The following is a 19,311-nucleotide window of genomic DNA, read 5'->3' as shown; positions in this document are numbered from 1 at the left end:
GAAGGGTCTGGTAAACTGTGTTAAGGAATTTGTATTGTCTGAAGAGCAAGAGAAAGCCATGATTAGTTTTGTATTTTAAAATAATCAATCTGCTTAACCTTTGAGAATTTTCCCTTTCCTTTCCAATTTATTCCTAAATCCTGTCAATTTCTTATTGCCTAATTTGTTCCTTTATCTGTATTCCCAGTGCCACTACCTTAATCCCAGCCCTTATCTCATGCTTAGATGAAGAGCCCTTTAACCAGACTTTTTTCTCTCCAATCTACACTGCACACAAAGACTAGACCAACAGACCCAAAATGCTACACCAGGATAACAGTGAAGTCCAAGTTCACCCATTTTGGCTCTTAAGACCATCTCTATCCTATCTAACACTACCACTTAAAATCACTTTCCAACGAGACCAGCAGCTTCCTCAAAAACCCTCCCAAATGCAGTTTGCTTTCATTCCCGCAACTGCAACCTTGTTAACATTATTTCCTTCTTCCCCTGGCAAAACGCATGCCTGGGGCATCCTGAGGACGTCAAGCCACAGCTCTCCTACTCTCTTTTGATTTCTTCTGAGTGGGTCACAGATCAAGGTCTTCATTTACTTCTGTCAAAAACACTCTCACATCCTACTCGCACAGGCCTCACAAGGCCTGGCCAGGTACTTCATCAGCTCAGAACAAATATTAGTCAACTTTAACTGAACCGTATCGGGCGGGGTTTGCGGTATCTGAAGGCGCGGTGGTGAGAGGGAGCTGACACGCTGGAGGATAGACCGGAAGCGCCAGGTCCCACACAAAAGAGCTTCAGACAAAACGCGAGACGCCGGGGTAGCGGAGCGGAGGCGAGGGACAGCAGAACAGAGGTACAATGTACAAGAAGCTTGCTGGGCCGCCGGGAGCCTGCCGCGGCCGTTGGTGGGCGTGACCGCGCCAATCTCGCGGGAGCGACGGTTGGGCGGGCCGTTGTCCCCGCGGGCGGGGCGAGTTGCTAAGGAAATGACTGCCTACAGCGCTGCGCGGCGCCGCGCCGCGCCGGCCGGGCGGGGTCTGAAGCGGCGCCGTTTCCGCTTCCGCTCCCTCTGCTCCCGTCCCGTTACCGCCTCCTGGCCCGCCTCGCGCCTTGCACCGGCACCTTGCGTCGGCCGCGCAGCCCGGCCCGCTCCTGCCACGAGCGCCCGCGGGGCTCTGGCTCCGGCGCCGGCACGGGTCACGCCTCGCTCACCTGCCCCTGAGGCCACCGGCCAGCCGCCGCCATGGGTGCCTACCTCTCCCAGCCCAACACGGTGAAGTGCTCCGGGGATGGGGTCGGCGCCTCGCGCCTGCCGCTGCCCTACGGCTTCTCCGCCATGCAAGGCTGGCGCGTTTCCATGGAGGTGAGGCGGGAGCGGCCCTTAGGCTGGCCGCTGCAGGGCGGGAACCCGACGGAGAAAGGGAGCGGGGGGATGGGGTCATCCCCCGGGAAGGGTCCGAATCGAGAGCCTGCGGCCGCAACGACAGTTTGAATAGACGACAGCGAGAGCGGGGCGTGGGGCGGGGGGAGAGGGAGCTGCCGGTGCTAGGGGACCGTGTGCCAGGGGCCAGCTTGGCGGGGAGGGCTGGGCCATGTGGGGAGAGGCACCTTCCGCCCACTGACCGACCTCCCCGTGCCTTCGCGCCATTCTCTTGTACCATCCCAGCCCTCCAGGCTCATAAACGGTGTGAGGTTTAGTGTGGGAGTATGAAAAGAGGGACTGTTTACCCAGTTATTTGGCTAGAAAGAGGCGAATAGGTGTGAATGACTGTACTTTTTTTTTTTTTTTTTTTTTAATATGTGATGTGCGAGGTCTCTGGGCAAGGAGTTTGACAGTGAAAGGAAGCCCGGACATACAGATTGTTAATACCTAGTTGCCTGGCCGTGGGCAGTGCATGTTAATTTCAGAGGTTTGCCCTGACCTCCAAGAATTGTCACTAGTTTGTATTCTCTCAGGGCCTTTTTATGGCCTTTGGAAAATTTGAATTGTGTCAATTATTATAATTACATCTTTATTTTGATTTTTTTTCTCACTCGGGATTTCTCTAAAACTTAGTAATTGTCATTTGCCTGTGCTTGTTGTAGTTTATAGTTTTCTTGATTTTCAATCATTTTATCCACTTTTTTGGGGGATCTTAACGTACAGAAAGCTGACTTTTCTTTTATAGTAAAATTCACTATGTATAAAGGGAAAATACAAAAATTCTAGATAAAAAGGAATAGTATTGGGCAAACGGATGTGAAACTACAAAGGAGAACAGAGAAAACTATGATGGGAAGGAAAGGGAGAAAGACATATGTAAGGTGCGTTTTTGTGAAGAGTATTGTGAGATCTAGGCAGAGGAGCCAGGGAAATGCTCTAATTATGGCTGGGATTGAGGGTTTATCCACTTACTAGGTGGGCTTCAGGTAACAGCCAAATACTATCTCCCTCGAGAATTTCTTCAAATCCCTCACTCCTCCCTGTGGTTAGCTCTGGAATGACAGTATAAGCTTAAATGGTTTGTCCTCAGACTCAGATTTCACACCCACAGCAGACTTTTATCATTAGATGTAAAATTTCAAGAATGGAGAAGATCCTATAGTTCATCTCACCAAGTTTGGCTCCCAAGTTTTACATCTCAGAAATTGAGGCCTGGAGGGGTTAGGATACTTGTGACTTGGAAAGAATCTGTAGGATGAAAATTGTTCAGGACACATGTTGAACACTGTTCTCATCTGTGTCAACCTGAGGTGAAGCATCCATATTTCACTGTGGTGTCCAGTATAGAGCTTACTGGGTGCTTGGTAAATGTGATGTCTGACTGGGAGAAATATCTGGATATAGCTTCCTAAGGAAAGCCATAATGTAAGGCTGGGGTTTGGGTTTTTAGGTAATTTAGAGATTCCATTTCTATGGCATTTTCTGTTAAAATTGTAAGATTTGAGGTGACTGTCTCATCTCACAGTAAGGCTTTTCCTTTAGGTTTCTCATTCCATATTTTCCACTTTCCTCTGCTGTGGTTTTTCTATTTTATTTCCCCATTTCTTTGGTACTCTTTCTAGTTTTCTTTATGAATTGAGTTGCCTGGATATTCAATTTTCCAAGTCGTCGTTTGCTCAGTGATTCTGTACTGTTTGCTTCTTGTCTGCAGGACACTTCCCTTTATTTTTGGTTTTTCCTCTGGTAATTAGAACATGATTGTTTTCATCAGGGGCTGTTTGGTTTGTACAGCTCTTGCTAGGCTATTTCTTAGATCCTTATCTTCCTCCTGAGAGATAACCACTTAGGGTTTTAAAATCTTATGTGGACTCTGAATTTACCTTTGTTTGAATAGTTAAATGTACCTAATCAAATCCTCTTGAAGTCTTGTTTGGGATCCTGTTCTGCTGCGCAAATACTTTTCCTTCTGGCTTTGTTTCCTTTCTCCCTAAAGTATAACAGTTTATTTCCTATGGCAAGAAAATAACTGACTTCTAGCTCTTGAGTGAATCTTATCTTTTCAGAAAATGTACTCCTGTTCCTCTTAACCTTTAGGGCTTTAATTCCACCAACTTATTAATTTTATTGACCTTATTTGCTTGATCCTAATGATTCAGTTGAGGTAAGTTTATCACGCTGGTACACATTATAAAGGCTGCTAAAATCCTGACTGATGCATAGATTCAGCCTTAGAGAGCACTGTTTTATCCCTTCTCTTGAGGCAAGGGTGACAACTATCAATAGCTGGCATTTTATACTTTCTGCCTCTCCAGCCCCTCTTGCTGTGGAACCTCAGGGTGTTTTGAGGAGGGGTAATCAAAATTCCACAGTTGATGTTCCCTTCTCTTCCTTCTCCATGATTTGGAGGGACCCTCAAGCTGGTTGAGGTATATATTTTGGGGGTTAACAGGTAGGTTGTGGAAGGGTGCCTGAGAAATACATATGGAAAGGCTCTAAGATTTTGGTGGCTAATGAGAAGTCCAATTTGAAAACAGTTTTAGTTGATGTAGTTTTAAAGGGACTAGGGTACTTTTAGTTTTTGATTATGAGGTTCTATGGAAGTGCTTCCTATGAGGAGTTAGGATTTTTTTCTATGAAGTTTTTTTTTTTTTGTATATTTGTCCCCTTTTAAAGGCAGCATCAATACCTAGAGTAATTTTGAGTAGGCTAGCTGTTTATTGCCACATAGAAGCTTGCTTATGAATGGTCAGAGGGTCATCTAGAATTAAGTATGGATAATGCTGAGCAGAAAGTTCTTAAGATACATGCATGACAGTTTCAATCATTATATTAATAGGGGAAATAGAAAATGAGGTATCACAAACGTGCTGTGGGGTTCCACTTGAGACAGGGCATCCGAGGCTGAAGAGCATGTATTGTCTGATCCTCAGCTTAGTGTCTCATCTCTGTAGCTTAAAGAACTTTTTGCTTGCTGAACCAGATCAGAAATCCTTTGTCTAGGATGTAGTTAAGCAACTTTCATAAAAGGATATCATTTGATTAGCATGCAGTACCTATTTTTCACAATTCAAAGGTAGTATGAAATGATATCAAATGTATGTCCATGAGTATGGAGAAATTGTTTTCTACTGTACTACTCCTTTATAAATTTTCAAGGAGTTACAATCAGAACTTATTTCTCAAGATTTCAAGAATATTTTACTTAAATTATTTCCATTGCTCAATCCCCTAGCAGTTGTTAATGCTACTTCTCAACCCCTGACTCTCTGTTGGGTTATCATCTTGGAATTGTACTTTGGGAAGTAAGGGCTTGAATCTGAGTGTAGAAGTTTAACTTTAATTTATCAGTAGTTCTTGCCATTGTGTACCTGCCATCAAAATTGTGCAGTCTGGAGGCACAAATCTTTTGATCTTAGAGAATCACTGATGTTTAATGACACACTATAAACTGAATACCAATTCTAGTGGAGATGTTTTCTGTTTACCTCTAGATCTAGTTGCAAGATGGGTTATTACCAACTTTTAATCGTATATAGTAATTAAAAATGTATATACATATCCCTTTGAAAACAACTTTATTGAGATATAATTCACATACCATATCCATTTAAAGTGTACATTGTAGTCTTTAACATATTCAGAGTTGTGCAGCCATCACCACTATCAATTTTAGAATATTTTCATCACCCTCAAAAGAAACCTTGCAACTATTACCAGTCATTCCCTATACCCGCTCCTCTAACCCCTGGCTACCACTCATTTACATTATGTCTCTATGGATTTGTCTATTCTGAACATTTCATTAAAATATGTCACCTTTTATGTCTGACTGCTTTTACTAAGCATAATATTTTTAAGGGTCATCCATGTTGTATCTTGAGTCAATCAGTACTTCATTCCTTTTTATGGCTAAATAATATTTCATTATCAACCAGTACTTCATACCCTTTTATGGCTGAATCATATTCCATTGTATGCACATTTTGTTTATTCATTCATCATCTGATGATGTTTGGATTTCCATATTTTAGCTATTATGAATAATGATATTATGAATATTCATGTTCAAGTCTTTGTGTGGAAATAAGTTTTTATTTCTCTTGAGTATATACCTGAGAGTAGAATTGCTGGGTCATTTAGTGACTCCATGTTTAACGTTTTGAGGAACTGCCTATTTTCCATAGTGGTTGCAAAGTGGTAAGTGTTGTTTGTTTGTTTGTTTAATATATTCTGGACACAAGTCCCTTATCAGATGTGATTTTGCAAATATTTTCTCCCATTCTGGGGGCTGCCTTTTTGCTTTCTTGTTGGTGTCCTTTGAAGCACAAAAATTTTTTATTTTGATGAAGTCTAGTTTATCTATTAAGAGTTTTATAGTTTTGGCTTTTACATTTAGGTCTGTGGTCCATTTTGAGTTAATTTTTGTATATGGTATAAAGAAAGGATCCAACTTCATTCTTTTGCATCTGGATATCTGGTTGTCGCAGCATCATTTGTTAAAAAGCCTATTACTTTCCCTCATTGAATTATCTTGGCATCGTTGAAGATCAATTGACCATAAATATGAGAGTTTATTTCTAGACTCTTAAATTCTCTTCCACTCATCTATGTACCACACTGTCTTGGTTACTATAGCTTTGTGGTTAGTCTTGAAGTTGGGAAGTATGAGTCGTTCAGGTTTGTTCTTTTTCTTGTTCCTCCTTTTTTGGGTGCCTTGTATTTCCATATGAACTTTAGGATCAGCTTGTCAAATTCCATACAGAAGGCACCTGGGATTTTGATAAGGATCGCACTGAATTTGTAGATGAATTGATGAGTATTACAAAGTCTATAGTTTTCTTGTGATATCTGGTATCATGGTAATACTGGCCTCATAGAATGAGCTGGGAAGTATTGCCTCCTATTCTATATTTTGAAAGAGTTTGTGAAGAATTGATACTAATTCTTTAAATATTTGGTAGAACTTACCAGTGATGCCATCTGAGACTGGGCTTTTCTTTGTAGGAAGTTTGTTTATTTGTGGTAAAATGCAGATAACAAAATTTATCATCTTAACCATTTAAAACATACAGTTCGGTAGTGTTAAGTACATTCACATTGTTGTGCAACCAGTCTTCAGAACTATTTTCATCTTGCAAAACTGAAACTCTGTGCCCATTAAACAACTCCTCCACCCCTCCCCACCCCAGCCCCTGGCAACCACCATTCTACTTTCTGTCTCTATGAATTTGACTACGGTGGGTACCTCATATAAAGATAGATTTGTCTTTGTGATTGGCTTTTTTCACTTAGCATAACATCCTTAAGGTTCATCCGTGTTGTAGCGTGTGTCAGAATTTCCTTTCTTTTTAAGGCTGAATAATATTTCATTGTACGTATATACCACATTTTGTTTACCCATTCATCTTTTTTTTTAATCTTTTATTGATTTATAATCATTTTACAATGTTGTGTCAAATTCCAGTGTAGAGCACAATTTTTCAGTTATACATGAATATATATATATTCATTGTCGCATTTTTTTCTCTGTGAGCTACCATGAGATCTTGTGTATATATCCCTGTGCTATACAGTATAATCTTGTTTATCTATTCTACAATTTTGAGATCCCATCTGTCCCTTCCCACCCTGTTTACGCATTCATCTGTTGATGAACATTTAGGTTGTTTCTACTTTTTGGCTATTGTGAATAGAGCTGTTATGAATGTGGATGTATAAATATCTCTTTGAAACCCTGCTGGGAGGTTGAAGATCAGGGAGTCTGGAGGGGGCCCACTTCCTGGTTCATAGATGGCTGTGTTGATCTAGCTGTGTCCTCACAAGGCAAAGGAGCAATCTGAGGTCTCTTACAGTGGCACTAATCTCATTCATGAAGGCTCCTCCCTCACGACCTAATTACCTCCCAAAGGCCCCACCTCCAAATACCTTCACATTGGGGATTAAGTTTCAACATGAGTTTTAGGTGGACACAAAATATTCAGTCTGTAGTACAGTGGTAATACATGCATATAAATTTAAAAGTCAGCTAGTATTACTTGACTTTTTAAAACTAAAAATGTAGCTCCTTTGCCAACCACCTTCAAAGTTTTTGGTCTTGAATTGTAAAGACTTAGATAAATTTATGTATCATAAGTCTAAATGGTTGACCAGTGACATAGGAGCCTTTGTGGATGTATTTATAACCTTAGGAGACTGACATCAGAAAGGATAACCAAGCCTTTATTAATACGGTTGTCTAGAAGGTCAGAAGGAACTGTGTGATATACAATTTAGTAAGGCAAGACCTAAGAACCCTGATTCAGGTGATCTATGTACTCTGCATCATCTCTTCCAGACCATCTCAATAGTTGTATTATGGTACATGTCTAGGTTTAGGGTAGTAAATGAAGGAGAAGTTATCCCTAAGATACTTGTTCTGAGGCAGCTGGGAACTCACCACCATAAGCAAGTGTGGAAGTCCTGCTATGTTACAGAACATAGTGTTAGGCCCCAGAGCTGTAAAGAAATTTAAGACAGTCTGTCTTCATACTGTTTTAGACTTAGGACTCCCCTTTCCCCTATGGGATGTTGGATTACAATACAAGATAGCATATGCTGAGGGCCAAGTTATTGGTAGAGGCAATAAATATTAAAACAGTTTAGAGTGGGGAATGATCACAGTATTAGTATGATTAAGAAAGATCTCTTGGAGGTGGTGAAACCTTAAGGAAATAATATAAATAAATGGGGAGGAGGAGAGTGGGAGAAGAAAAAAATATTAGAAGAAAAGCGGGTAAGATTGAGGCAGGCACACTTACAACTTTGCTGGGGTAGGGTGGTCAGTGTTGAGTGGAGTAGTGTCTTTCAGGGAGTGGTATCAGGTTATAGAGATGGGTAGGAATGTTGATTGAGTGCCTTAAATTGCCAATAAGTTGTATGGAATTACTCTAACAGTAGCAGTAGAATCCATTGAAGGGCATAGCAATAAGATATTATATTAGGGAGATTAATCTGGCAGCTAGATGTATGTTGGTTAGATTATAGAGGGCAAAGAGTAGAGACAGGAGAGGAGTTAAAATCCTATTTAGAGTAAAGTAGTCCAGGATCATAGTTATGAGGGAAAACTCAGCAGGACTCAGTGATGGGTGATGGAAGACAGCCCAGAAATCAAGGAGGACTGGTATTAGGTGTTGCCTGGGAGAGTTAAGATTCCATTGACAGAAATAAAACCTGTAGGGGAAGCTCTGATTTTTTTGGAGACAGCTGAGTTCCTGTTTACATATGTTAAGTTTGAGGTGGAGAAGGGACATCCTGTAGAAATAGGCATTTGGAGGTATAAAACTACAGTTCTTCACAGAACGCAAGAGAACTTTCAAGAAAGCTGACATGATTGGTGCTGTTTAGTACCAATTTATACAACGGTTGGGGAGAGTGAAGCCTGCAAAATGGCTGTTTGGATTGTTGTTATGGTTATTGCCTGCTCTGTGAAGTATGATCTTGGAGGAAAAGTGTTTGAGATTAGGAGTTTAGAGGAAATGTTAATCTGGGAAGAGAGGAGAAATACTACTTTTGAGGCAGAAGTGAAGGAGAGGTTAGATAAAGCTATGGAGAAATTTTGAGTTAGAATAGGGAAGATGAGGTAGATCTTAAAATATGAGCTTGATCTAAGTAAAGTAGGAGGTTAGGTTAGCTCATCTGAGTGAAAGAATAATAGCTTTGAGAACTTGAATAGTGTGGGAAACGTTGTGACTGGTTGTGGCTAATATATTTAAGAGTCAATGCAGAATAGAGAAAAAAATGCTAAATGGAAGTAGTGACTACAATCAACATGATTTCATGACATTTTATGTCTAGTAATACTTAGTAGCTCTGATTCAAGGGTAAAGAAAGCAATTGGTCAGGTTATACAAGGTTGGATGAGTTTTTCTAGATTGCTGAGAGACAGTGTTAAAATACTTAGCTCTGGCTCAGAAAGGGTCAGAAAGACAGACAAGGGTAAAGGTAGGGAGGCTATGATCCAAGATATAAGAGGGAAATTGAAGTACTTAGAAAAGGTAGAGCAGTTCCAGTGATACAGATCCAAAGCCTCACCAAGAGGTGGAGGAAAAATGTAATGTGGAGTAGTTCTGGGAACTGAGACTTCAAGGCATAAGGTGAATCTTTATTCTGGGCATTCCTCTTTGAGAAAAAGGAGAGAGAAGGAAAATGTGAACCAGTGCTTAATTTCAGAGCAGAATATATATACTTATATAACATTCCAGTTTACAAAGAAGTTTTACATTTTACATCATCCTTTCAACAGTCCTGTGATGATGTTAGTAATGTAGCTACTCTTATTCTGTATATTAGAGGGTAAAACAGAGGCAAACCAAGAGATAGCTGACCAGAGATCACACAGTGTATGGTAGTTTGGCAGTGTAAGGATAATTCATAGGTTTGTTGTGTTGTGGTCATTATTCAAAATGGAACAATACAGCTAGCTGTACAAAAATAAAAATCTTGAAAAGTAGGAAATAATTATTACCCAAATCTCACTCTCCACTAAATGTGATATGTGATTTTCCAGACTTCTAACATATACATACAGATTTTTTTATTTTTCGCTTTTTATCACTTAATATATTGTGAATTCATTTCCAAATGAACCCATATTCATCATTTCTAACAGCTGTGTATTCCATTGGAGAGATGTACTGTCTGTAATCCAATCTATCCATGGAAATTTAGATGGTTATAATTGTTTTTTATTATAAATAAGTCTGTAATGGACATTCTTTTTTCTTTTTTTTTTGTAATGAACAGTCTTTCATATCTTTGTATCCTTGTGCTATTACTCTCATTAAATAAACTTTTTGGAAGTCAAATTACTAGATTAAAAGATATACACATTTGAAATTTTGATACATACTACCAAGTTGTCCTCTGGGAAACTACTAATTTATATTCCTGTTCATCAAAATGTGAGAATGTTTTTATTTTCACTCTTATTACTACTGGGTATTGTTAATCTTTTTCATCATTCTAATTTACACAAAAGGATAATTCCTTGTTTTTTTATGTTCATTTCTTTGATTACTATTGAGGTTAAGTATTTTTTCATATATTCACTAAGGCTAGATCTTCTGTTTCAAAATCACATGGTCTTGTGAGGAATAGATGAGAAAGTCAAAAAGTTTTTTTGAATAGAGGTGTAGGTTCAAAAGAAATGGTACAGCTGTGGTTTAGAATGGCATTGCAGGGCAAAGAAAGACCAGTTGATTCTCTTGTTCCACTGGGAAGTAGTCGACAGGAAGGCTCCTCCTCTCTCCTTTACCAAAAAGGTAGAATTAGTTGGACCAGCATCTCAAATTTTGGTGTATATTGAGTCTTTTAAAAAATATTTAAATTACATTTGAAAAAGCTAAGCATTCCCATGGGTGTCCAGCTCCGATCCGTCTGTCTGTATCCTCATGCCCTCCCACAGTTTACTGCTTTTATTACTTTTCTGTGTATCTTTGTATCTATTCCAATGCTCTCTTACACGAAAAGCAGCTTACTAAATATATTACTGGGTACTTTGCTTGCTTTATTTAACAAAATATCTTGGAAATCTTCCTTTTTTTTTTTTAAGGAAGGCAGTATTTGTGGAACTCCAATATTCACTAAAATGATTTTAATTTAATGTTACTTAAATGTGTGCAAACATAGGACTGAACATAAATTCCATGCCAACAAGTCAAACTGCAAAATCAACAGAATTAAAATCAACATTAATGTGACACAACTGTTTTGCTGAAACTGATTAGATACTCACAGCATGACCTAGGTAGTGACTGCTAAGACAGTTTCTTATGGGTTTGGCATGCCTGTATTGAGCTGTGTCCTATGCCGATTCCCCAACTGCTTTTCTGTCATCCAGCTCAGTCCTCCTCACTTCGTTCTACTTTTTCTTTATTCCACAGCACTACCATTTTTCTATGTGAATTATACCATCATTCTGTATGATTTACCTATTTATTGTGTTTATTGTCTACATCCCTCACTAGAATGTTTTTTATGAAGCACATGTCTCTATTTTGTTCACTGATATATCCTGAGCACCCAGAATAAATACCAGCATATAATGGATACTCAAATATTTGATGAATGAGTAAATGAACAGATGAATTCTTAGGCACATTCAAGTCTGAGAACCACTGGTAGAGGATGCTGGGGCAAAGGACGATCATAAAAGAAAAGAAGGTGCTAAGATGTTGATGAGAGGAAAGGAAGGCACAGAAGAGGGAAGGGATGTCAGCATGGCTGGTTGTGGAGTGGTTGGAAAAAGGAGAAAGGGAGATGACCTTTGGTATGTGGTGCTCTCTAGATCCTGAGGATGAGGCTAAGAGGTAGTTGGTGATGATGGTCTTAGGCCATCAAGGGCCTTCTGTGGAAGCTTACTAGCTTTGGGGGCACTTTCTCCTTGAGACAGAGGGAGATACAAAGATAGCTTTTTTTTTTTTTTTTTTTTTTTAATGAAGTCCAATGTGCTATCCATTGTGCTATGGAGCCACCTTTTTTTTTTTTTAACTAGAGGTTAGGACTTTTTTTTTTCGCATGCGCTAGAGCTTGCCTATTTATTTGCATTCTTTTATTGAAGTATAGTCAAGGAAGTAATGTGTCAATTTCTGGTGTACAGCATAATGTTTTAGTCATACGTATACAGATATTCGTTTTCATATTTTTATTATAGGTTGCTACAAGATATTGACTATTGTTCCTTGTGCTATATAGTAGAAACTTGTTGTTTATCTATTTTATATATAGTAGTATCTGCAGATTTCAACTCCCAACTTATCCCTTCCCACCCCTCAAAGGTAGCTTCTTTTAAATGCTCTCCTTCCATACCTTAAAATAACTAAGTTCTTTTCTAGACTTGTATAATGATGGCATAGTCTTATTTAGGGACAACAGAACTATTGCACTCAAATCTCTTATCAATATAATTAGAAAATTTTAAATGCTAATACCTGAAAGACCAAGAAGAACTATTAACTTTACATAGGGATACTTAATCAAAGTAAATAGCTAATTATATCCTTTTTGTCTGTAGAGAGTACTTGAAGGTGGGGTAGTTTTCCAAGATGAGGCAGAGTAAGCTGTGGTACCCTTTTAACTAGGTCTGATGGTCTTGGCTGAACTTTGGCTTAGCCTGGAACATTAGTTTAGGGTGGCAGAGTTTTATTATTAGAAGAATTTGATCAAACACAGCCTTCCAAACAAAATGTTGATGTGGCAGGACCATTGCATATTTCTCCTCAGGTGTGCTGTGCCTTCAGAGTTGAATGAAGTCTCAGTTCCAGGTGGGGGTAGAAGGTGGGAAGGCTGATTACATGGGGCACTGTAAATTCCAGTTAACAAGTACTAAACAGTGTAGTTTAAATAACTATTTGTTGGAAGGATATTTGTTCTCCTGTAGATGTATCCTCCACCTAGCCTAGGGGTAACTTCTTAAGTGAGTTAAACTTTAAGAGAAAATGGGAATTAATTGTTTAGATGGTGCTTTTTGTTGGGGAGAGGGGGTGTAATTAGTGTATATCTTTTCAAATTTCTAGTGCTTTCACTCAGGCTGTCTTAGGACTCTAGAAACTTTTCAGGTTGGTGATGCCCTCTGTCACTTTTTGCTATCTTCCCTAACATTTTCTTCCTTGAAGTTCACTGATTCATAGAATGGGTCTGGAAGTGACTTTAAAGATCCTTTATTCTGGTTCTTCCCATAGTTGCCACAAATCCAAAAGGGTCAGGTCTAGAGTTCCAACATCCAAACATTCTGCCATCTGGACTGAGATCTCCTAGGCTGAGGCTGCTAGACTGCAGAGGTAGTGACCTGATTCATCTCTCTCTCTCCCTTCTTCCCTTCCTCCTTTTCCTTTTTTCCCCTCCCTTCCCTCCCTTGCCCCCCTTCCTTTCTTGTTCCCCTGTACTGTTCTCATTTTATCATCCCATCTTCCTTTCTTATTTCTAGGCCATGTGGGGCAGCCAGGGAAGGGTTAGTGAGATTAAGGTATGAAGGTGATCCTTATGACCTGAATGCACAAGGAAGAATATCCTTTGACTCTCAGAAATGCTGATCATGCTCTTCTTTTTCCTAGGATGCTCACAACTGTATTCCTGAGCTGGACAGTGAGACAGCCATGTTTTCTGTCTATGACGGACATGGAGGTAATTTTAGCAGATCATATTGGTAATATTTTAGGAACCTCCCCTCCCCCCAAATTTCAGGTCCTTTGTTCTTTTATTTTCTAGGGTTCTGGTCCTCAGATATCATTTCCTGCCTGGTGCTGTTTTTCTGTTCTGCCATTCTTTCTTCCCAGTAGGGTATTGTATTAGTAGGCCTTGGTTTAGTCTAAGAAGCTTCTTCCTACATTAGCATTTAACTTTATTTCACTGAAAACTAAGTATACAGGTGAGAAGAGCCAAGGGATGTATTAGCATGGCCCTGAGAGATGTGATGGTGAAATCCATTTTCTGGGTCAGAACTTCCCAAAACATTGTCTTTCAAATAGGTTTCAGTTGTGCTAAGATATTTTATCTCCCCAACCCTTGGAATTCACTCTAATATGGTATATTGATACTATATCACTTTCTATGTGTGAGAAGCAGTGCTCTCTGGGTGACCTTACCTTTCTTCTAGGGGAGGAAGTTGCCTTGTACTGTGCCAAATATCTTCCTGATATCATCAAAGATCAGAAGGCCTACAAAGAAGGCAAGCTACAGAAGGTCTGTCTTCCCACACTGTTCATTCTCCACTTCTCTAGACTTTCCCTTGTTTTCCAGTCCTTGGCTTTTCCTTTTTCATTGCCACCTAGCTTCTCCTTACTGTACTTCCTCTTAAAGAATTCTGTGCCTAAAATGAGTTACTCCCACCTGGGCCTTTTTAGAGCTGCCTTATTGATTCCCAAGTCTCTGAGCTGTTTTTTATTTACCTATGAGTGTTTCGTAGTGTGGCAGATCATTCTCTAATTTGCATCCCATCCTTGTGCTCAGGATTGTATTTAGGCAATTGATTTTGTACTCCTATGTAATTTTTCCTACACTTGCCTCATATTATTTTGCGTATATTCAGGCTTTGGAAGATGCCTTCTTGGCTATCGATGCCAAACTAACGACTGAGGAAGTCATTAAGGAGCTGGCACAGATTGCAGGACGACCTACTGAGGATGAGGATGAAAAAGAAAAAGTAGCTGATGAGGATGATGGTGAGTGTGGTGTCCCTTGTTTGAGAGGAAATCAGCATACTAAAGAACTATTCTATTTTTAGTTAAGCAGTAAAAAATTTTTTTCTTTAAAAAATTTTTTTTAACACTTTTATTGTGGTATGGTTTCTGTACAGTAAACTACACATTTCAAATGTTAAAGAACTATTCTTTAATATATATTGTTTATGTGCCAATACTGAGAGAAGATGGTTTCCTAGGGACCTGGGAAGTCCTCATGTACTACACGTGGTTATGAAAAGGAGAGAGAGAATTAACCTTTGTTGAGTGCATAGTGTAGTTGTGAGCATTTCTGTATACATTATCTTTTGTCTTTGTGATTGATCTTTCTGGTTCCTGTTAATGTTTACGTGATCTTTTTTCAAGACTGTATGCGCCAATACCCATAGCCGTCAGTCGTTAAGCCTGGGCCATAGGCCTGGACTAGTACTGTGGACTTCCTGGGTCCTCAGCCAGAGTAGGATTTCCACCTTACCAATAAAAAAATGAGAAGTGATAGGGAACATGTAGTAACTAGTGTTCCTTTGACTAAGAAGAGGGGTGAAAGACAAAGACCCAAGGAAGTCTCTGGAGGCTGATATGGCTTGAGAAGGAAGCAAAAGGGTATTCTTCTGAGATTTGATAAATGAGAGGAGGCTTAGGAGTGGGAGGTGGTGGGAAGTTGGAACTCAGGTCTCAAGGGCTGTGGAGGTAGTGAGGGACTGATTCCATGAGGAGTCTGGCATGGGGGCGCTGATTTAGCCTCTTCCCTACAGTGGACAATGAGGAGGCTGCACTGCTGCATGAAGAGGCTACCATGACTATCGAAGAGCTGTTGACACGCTACGGGCAGAACTGTCATAAGGGTGCTCCCCACAGCAAATCTGGAGCTGGGACAGGCGAGGAACCAGGTTCTCAGGGTCTCAACGGAGAGGCAGGACCTGAGGACCCATCTAGGGAAACTTCTTCAGAGGAAAATGGCCCCACAGCCAAGGCTCACATGGGCCTTTCCTCCAACTTGGAACGTGGGACTGAGGCAGGCCAAGGTGGTGAGCCTGGCACTCCCACTGGTGAGGCCGGGCCTTCCTGCTCTTCAGCCTCTGACAAGCTGCCTCGAGTTGCTAAGTCCAAGTTCTTTGAGGACAGTGAGGATGAGTCAGATGAGGCAGAGGAGGAAGAGGAAGACAGCGAGGTAAGGACCTGTTACGGGCAGATAGATGTTGAAGTTGTAGAGGAGGACTTGTTGGGTTGCCCTCTATAGCTTTGTACTCTTTTCTGTCTTTTATTTTGACGTCATCCCCCAACTATATTCTAAGCTTTTCTTGAAGTCATTATCTCCATCAACACAGGTACCATTAGCCCTCTTAACCTCTTCCTTTGTTCATATTATAACAAATAGATCTAGTTCTGGCCTTTCAGAGTCTGTATCCTAGATAGAAAGCAAGAAGATGATGGTTGTTACTTTGGATATTTGGGTGTTTCTTTATGTGGGCAGTTTATTTTCGAGTCCTGTTGTTTGGAAGCTGCTTTTAGCTGACAGCTCTGACTTTTCCTATGGTTTCCTGCTAGTGAATTGCTGAACCTAGTTCAGGTTGTACCATCCTAGTCCTCTCCTCCTTCCTCCACATTTTCCCATTATTATCATATATTTGCATCTTTCTGTGGTTTGAGAATCTGTGTTCAGTCAAGGCCTCTTGGTTTTGACTGTGAGTTGGGGGAGGAGGGGAAAGGGGGTCAATCCCAGTCTCAGTAGCCTGGGATCGTCTGGCAGGAATGCAGCGAGGAAGAAGATGGCTACAGCAGTGAAGAGGCAGAGAATGAGGAAGATGAGGATGACACTGAGGAGGCTGAAGAGGATGAGGAAGAAGAGGAGGAGATGATGGTGCCTGGGATGGAAGGCAAAGAAGAGGTGTGTGTGGGGAACAGGAGCAGTGAGTCTGGAAAAGCTGAGAGGCCAAATGTGAATCCTCTGATTGTGATTTTCGGAGAGGGGTCCCCTTCCTATCTTATCACTGGAGTCATACTCATGAGGGGATTTATCCTGCAAGGGGGACCGGGTATTTCAGATAGAATTGTCTCCGAAAAGGGAGGGAATGTGCTGTAGTTTCAGAAGAGATTAAATCTATGCTCCTCTTGTCTGTTAAAGCTCTCTTGGTGGTCCTTGTGAGAGGAGAAAGCATAGGGGAATGGTTTGGGGAGCACTGATAAGGAGCTGGTGTCCAGAAGCTCCCATCATGCTCCCTTTCTTCCTTTTAAGCCTGGCTCTGACAGTGGTACAACAGCAGTGGTGGCTCTGATACGAGGGAAGCAGTTGATTGTAGCCAATGCAGGAGACTCCCGCTGTGTGGTGTCTGAGGCTGGCAAAGCTTTAGACATGTCCTATGACCACAAACCGGAGGATGAAGTGGAGCTAGCACGCATCAAGAATGCTGGTGGCAAGGTCACCATGGATGGGCGAGTCAACGGTGGCCTCAACCTCTCCAGAGCCATTGGTAAGGGCCAGGAAACTATTGGAAATACTTCCGAGGTCTTGTTCTCTGTTCCAGTCTACCTATAGTAAATTGTAACCTTCATAGCCCTTGTGTCTTTCCAGATACCTTTGTATCTACTACTTCTGCCCCTTAAACATCTGTGAAATAGGGAAGATAGGTATCATTTCTGGATGATGAAAAGTTTAGTGACTTAAGGCTCAGTAACCCAAGACAGGACTGAAAGCAGAAAAACTAGAACTCAGTTCTCCATTCCATTAAATTATGGAACTTTGTTAAGAAGGGAAGGGAATAGCAGGGTTTGACTGGCCTTGAACACAAATCAGTGCTCAAAGTATACATCAACCAACCATTCCTTTATTTCAGGAGACCACTTCTACAAGAGAAACAAGAACTTGCCACCTGAGGAACAGATGATTTCGGCCCTTCCTGACATCAAGGTGCTGACTCTCACTGATGATCATGAATTCATGGTCATTGCCTGTGATGGCATTTGGTGAGCACCAGCAGAACACCCTAAAATTCCCTTTTTTCCCCCGCAGCATTACTTCTCTTTTAGGGCTCTTAGCTGCTCTATCATCCTTCTAGTAGCTGCATTCAGTCCCTTTTCTTAAGCTGCTCTATAATGAGATCCTAGATAGGCAGCTTGGTGTCAAGACCCCCAAGCCTAAGGCAGAGCTGAGGACATTCTCTGTGGGTGTTTACCTGGCCCTGGCCATCTGTCACCTCTATCCATACTCCCCTACTCTGCCTTGGTGGGACTAAAAAAGATTCTGACTGTTGTTTTTGACCCCAGGAATGTGATGAGCAGCCAGGAAGTTATAGACTTTATTCAATCAAAGATAAGCCAGCGTGATGAAAATGGGGAGCTTCGGTTATTGTCATCCATTGTGGAAGAGGTAAGTCCTAGGGTGGAGGAGAGAGGGTATCTGGTCTGCGTATGCAAGTTTTTCTCTTTTGACCTGAGTTAAGGCCAGAGCCTGCGAGAATCACTAATTACTGACAAATACTAAACCCTGACTAGAAAATTCCACCTTCCCTCATTTTCCCTGACTTATTCTTACGCCTCATGGACTAGCAAGTGGCTTATTTTGTGATACCTGTTGCCCATTCCCCTCCTTCTGCCACCCTGTTTCAGCAGGGCCAGCCCTCTTGTGGGACTTTAGATTCCCAGAAAGGTATTCAAACACTGAAGCTGAGCTACCCCGTCCTTTTTGTAGCTGCTGGATCAGTGCCTGGCACCAGACACTTCTGGGGACGGTACAGGGTGTGACAACATGACCTGCATCATCATTTGCTTCAAGCCCCGAAACACAGCAGAGCTTCAGCCGGAGAGTGGCAAGCGGAAACTGGAGGAGGTGCTCTCTGCTGAGGGGGCTGAAGAAAATGGCAACAGTGACAATAAGAAGAAGGCCAAGCGGGACTAGCAGTTGTCCAGACCCCTGCCCACCTAGACTGTTTTCTGAGCCCTCCGGACTGAGACTGAGTTTTGTCTTTTTCCTTTAGCCTTAGCAGTGGTTATGAGGTGTGCAGGGGGAGCTGGGGGGCTTTGCTCAGCCCATTCCAAAGAGGGCTCTCCCTCCACACAGCAACCTGGGAGCCTCTGCTGTCCTCCCCAGCCTCCTCCTTGCTCTTTGGGGCTCTTCACCGGTTCTGTGCCTGTGCTCTGTTGTGTTGGAGGGAAGGACTGGTGGTTCTGGTTTTTACTCTGTGAACTTTATTTAAGGACATTCTTTTTTATTGGCGGCTCCACGGCCCCCAGCCGCTTGCACCTGATCTGTTGTACACTTTCAATCAACACTTTTTCAGACTAAAGGCCAAAACCTAATCGTGCCCATGGTGTCCTTTTTTCTCTCCTGCCATTTCTGTCCAGGCCACTCACCCAGGGTGCCCTGGCTCCATACTAACCCCACCCCCCCATCTACCTAGTGTATGTGCGCGTGTGCATAAAAGTGAGAGGGGGCCCGGGTATTGTAACTCCTCGAGACGCTGCCAGGCTCACGCCGTTCACGGCTCATCCTCACACAGATCAGGGATGATTTCCTCGTTACTGAAGTGAAAGGTTAGGATCGAATCGCCGCCCTTGTAAGACTGAAGCCAGGGCTGGGTTTCTCCTGCTCTCCCTGCCAGCCTCGTTCTAGCTGATCCCTGATTGGTTCGTCCGCTTGCTTTCGTCACAATCACTTCCTGGTCACGCTGTGGACGC

General features: G+C 41.6%; 1 protein-coding gene across 1 annotated transcript; it reads left to right on the top strand.

Moving 5' to 3' along the window:
* The first annotated feature begins 1,045 nt into the window (after positions 1-1,045).
* On the top strand, positions 1,046-18,938 carry PPM1G (protein phosphatase, Mg2+/Mn2+ dependent 1G). Its single transcript, XM_074341814.1, has 10 exons — positions 1,046-1,363; positions 13,513-13,582; positions 14,055-14,140; positions 14,487-14,619; positions 15,393-15,808; positions 16,388-16,525; positions 16,874-17,108; positions 17,472-17,601; positions 17,902-18,004; positions 18,326-18,938. The coding sequence occupies exons 1-10, from the start codon at positions 1,244-1,246 to the stop codon at positions 18,530-18,532; spliced, it is 1,638 nt and encodes a 545-aa protein (XP_074197915.1). The 5' UTR covers positions 1,046-1,243; the 3' UTR covers positions 18,533-18,938.
* Positions 18,939-19,311: the final 373 nt, after the last annotated feature.

This window comes from Camelus bactrianus, chromosome 15 (assembly GCF_048773025.1).
Source record: "Camelus bactrianus isolate YW-2024 breed Bactrian camel chromosome 15, ASM4877302v1, whole genome shotgun sequence".
Lineage (NCBI taxonomy): Eukaryota > Metazoa > Chordata > Mammalia > Artiodactyla > Camelidae > Camelus > Camelus bactrianus.
Note: the sequence above shows the minus strand (reverse complement) of the source record. Positions and strands in the feature narration are given on the sequence as shown.

What these genes read in the sequence shown, in the direction of transcription:
- PPM1G (XM_074341814.1), top strand. Translation starts at nt 1,244, where the DNA reads ATGGGTGCCTACCTCTCCCAGCCCAACACGGTGAAGTGCTCCGGGGAT. An exon ending in ATTGCCTGTGATGGCATTTG is followed by an intron (nt 17,602 to 17,901) that starts GTGAGCACCAGC and finishes TTTTGACCCCAG; the next exon opens with GAATGTGATGAGCAGCCAGG. An exon ending in TGTCATCCATTGTGGAAGAG is followed by an intron (nt 18,005 to 18,325) that starts GTAAGTCCTAGG and finishes TCCTTTTTGTAG; the next exon opens with CTGCTGGATCAGTGCCTGGC.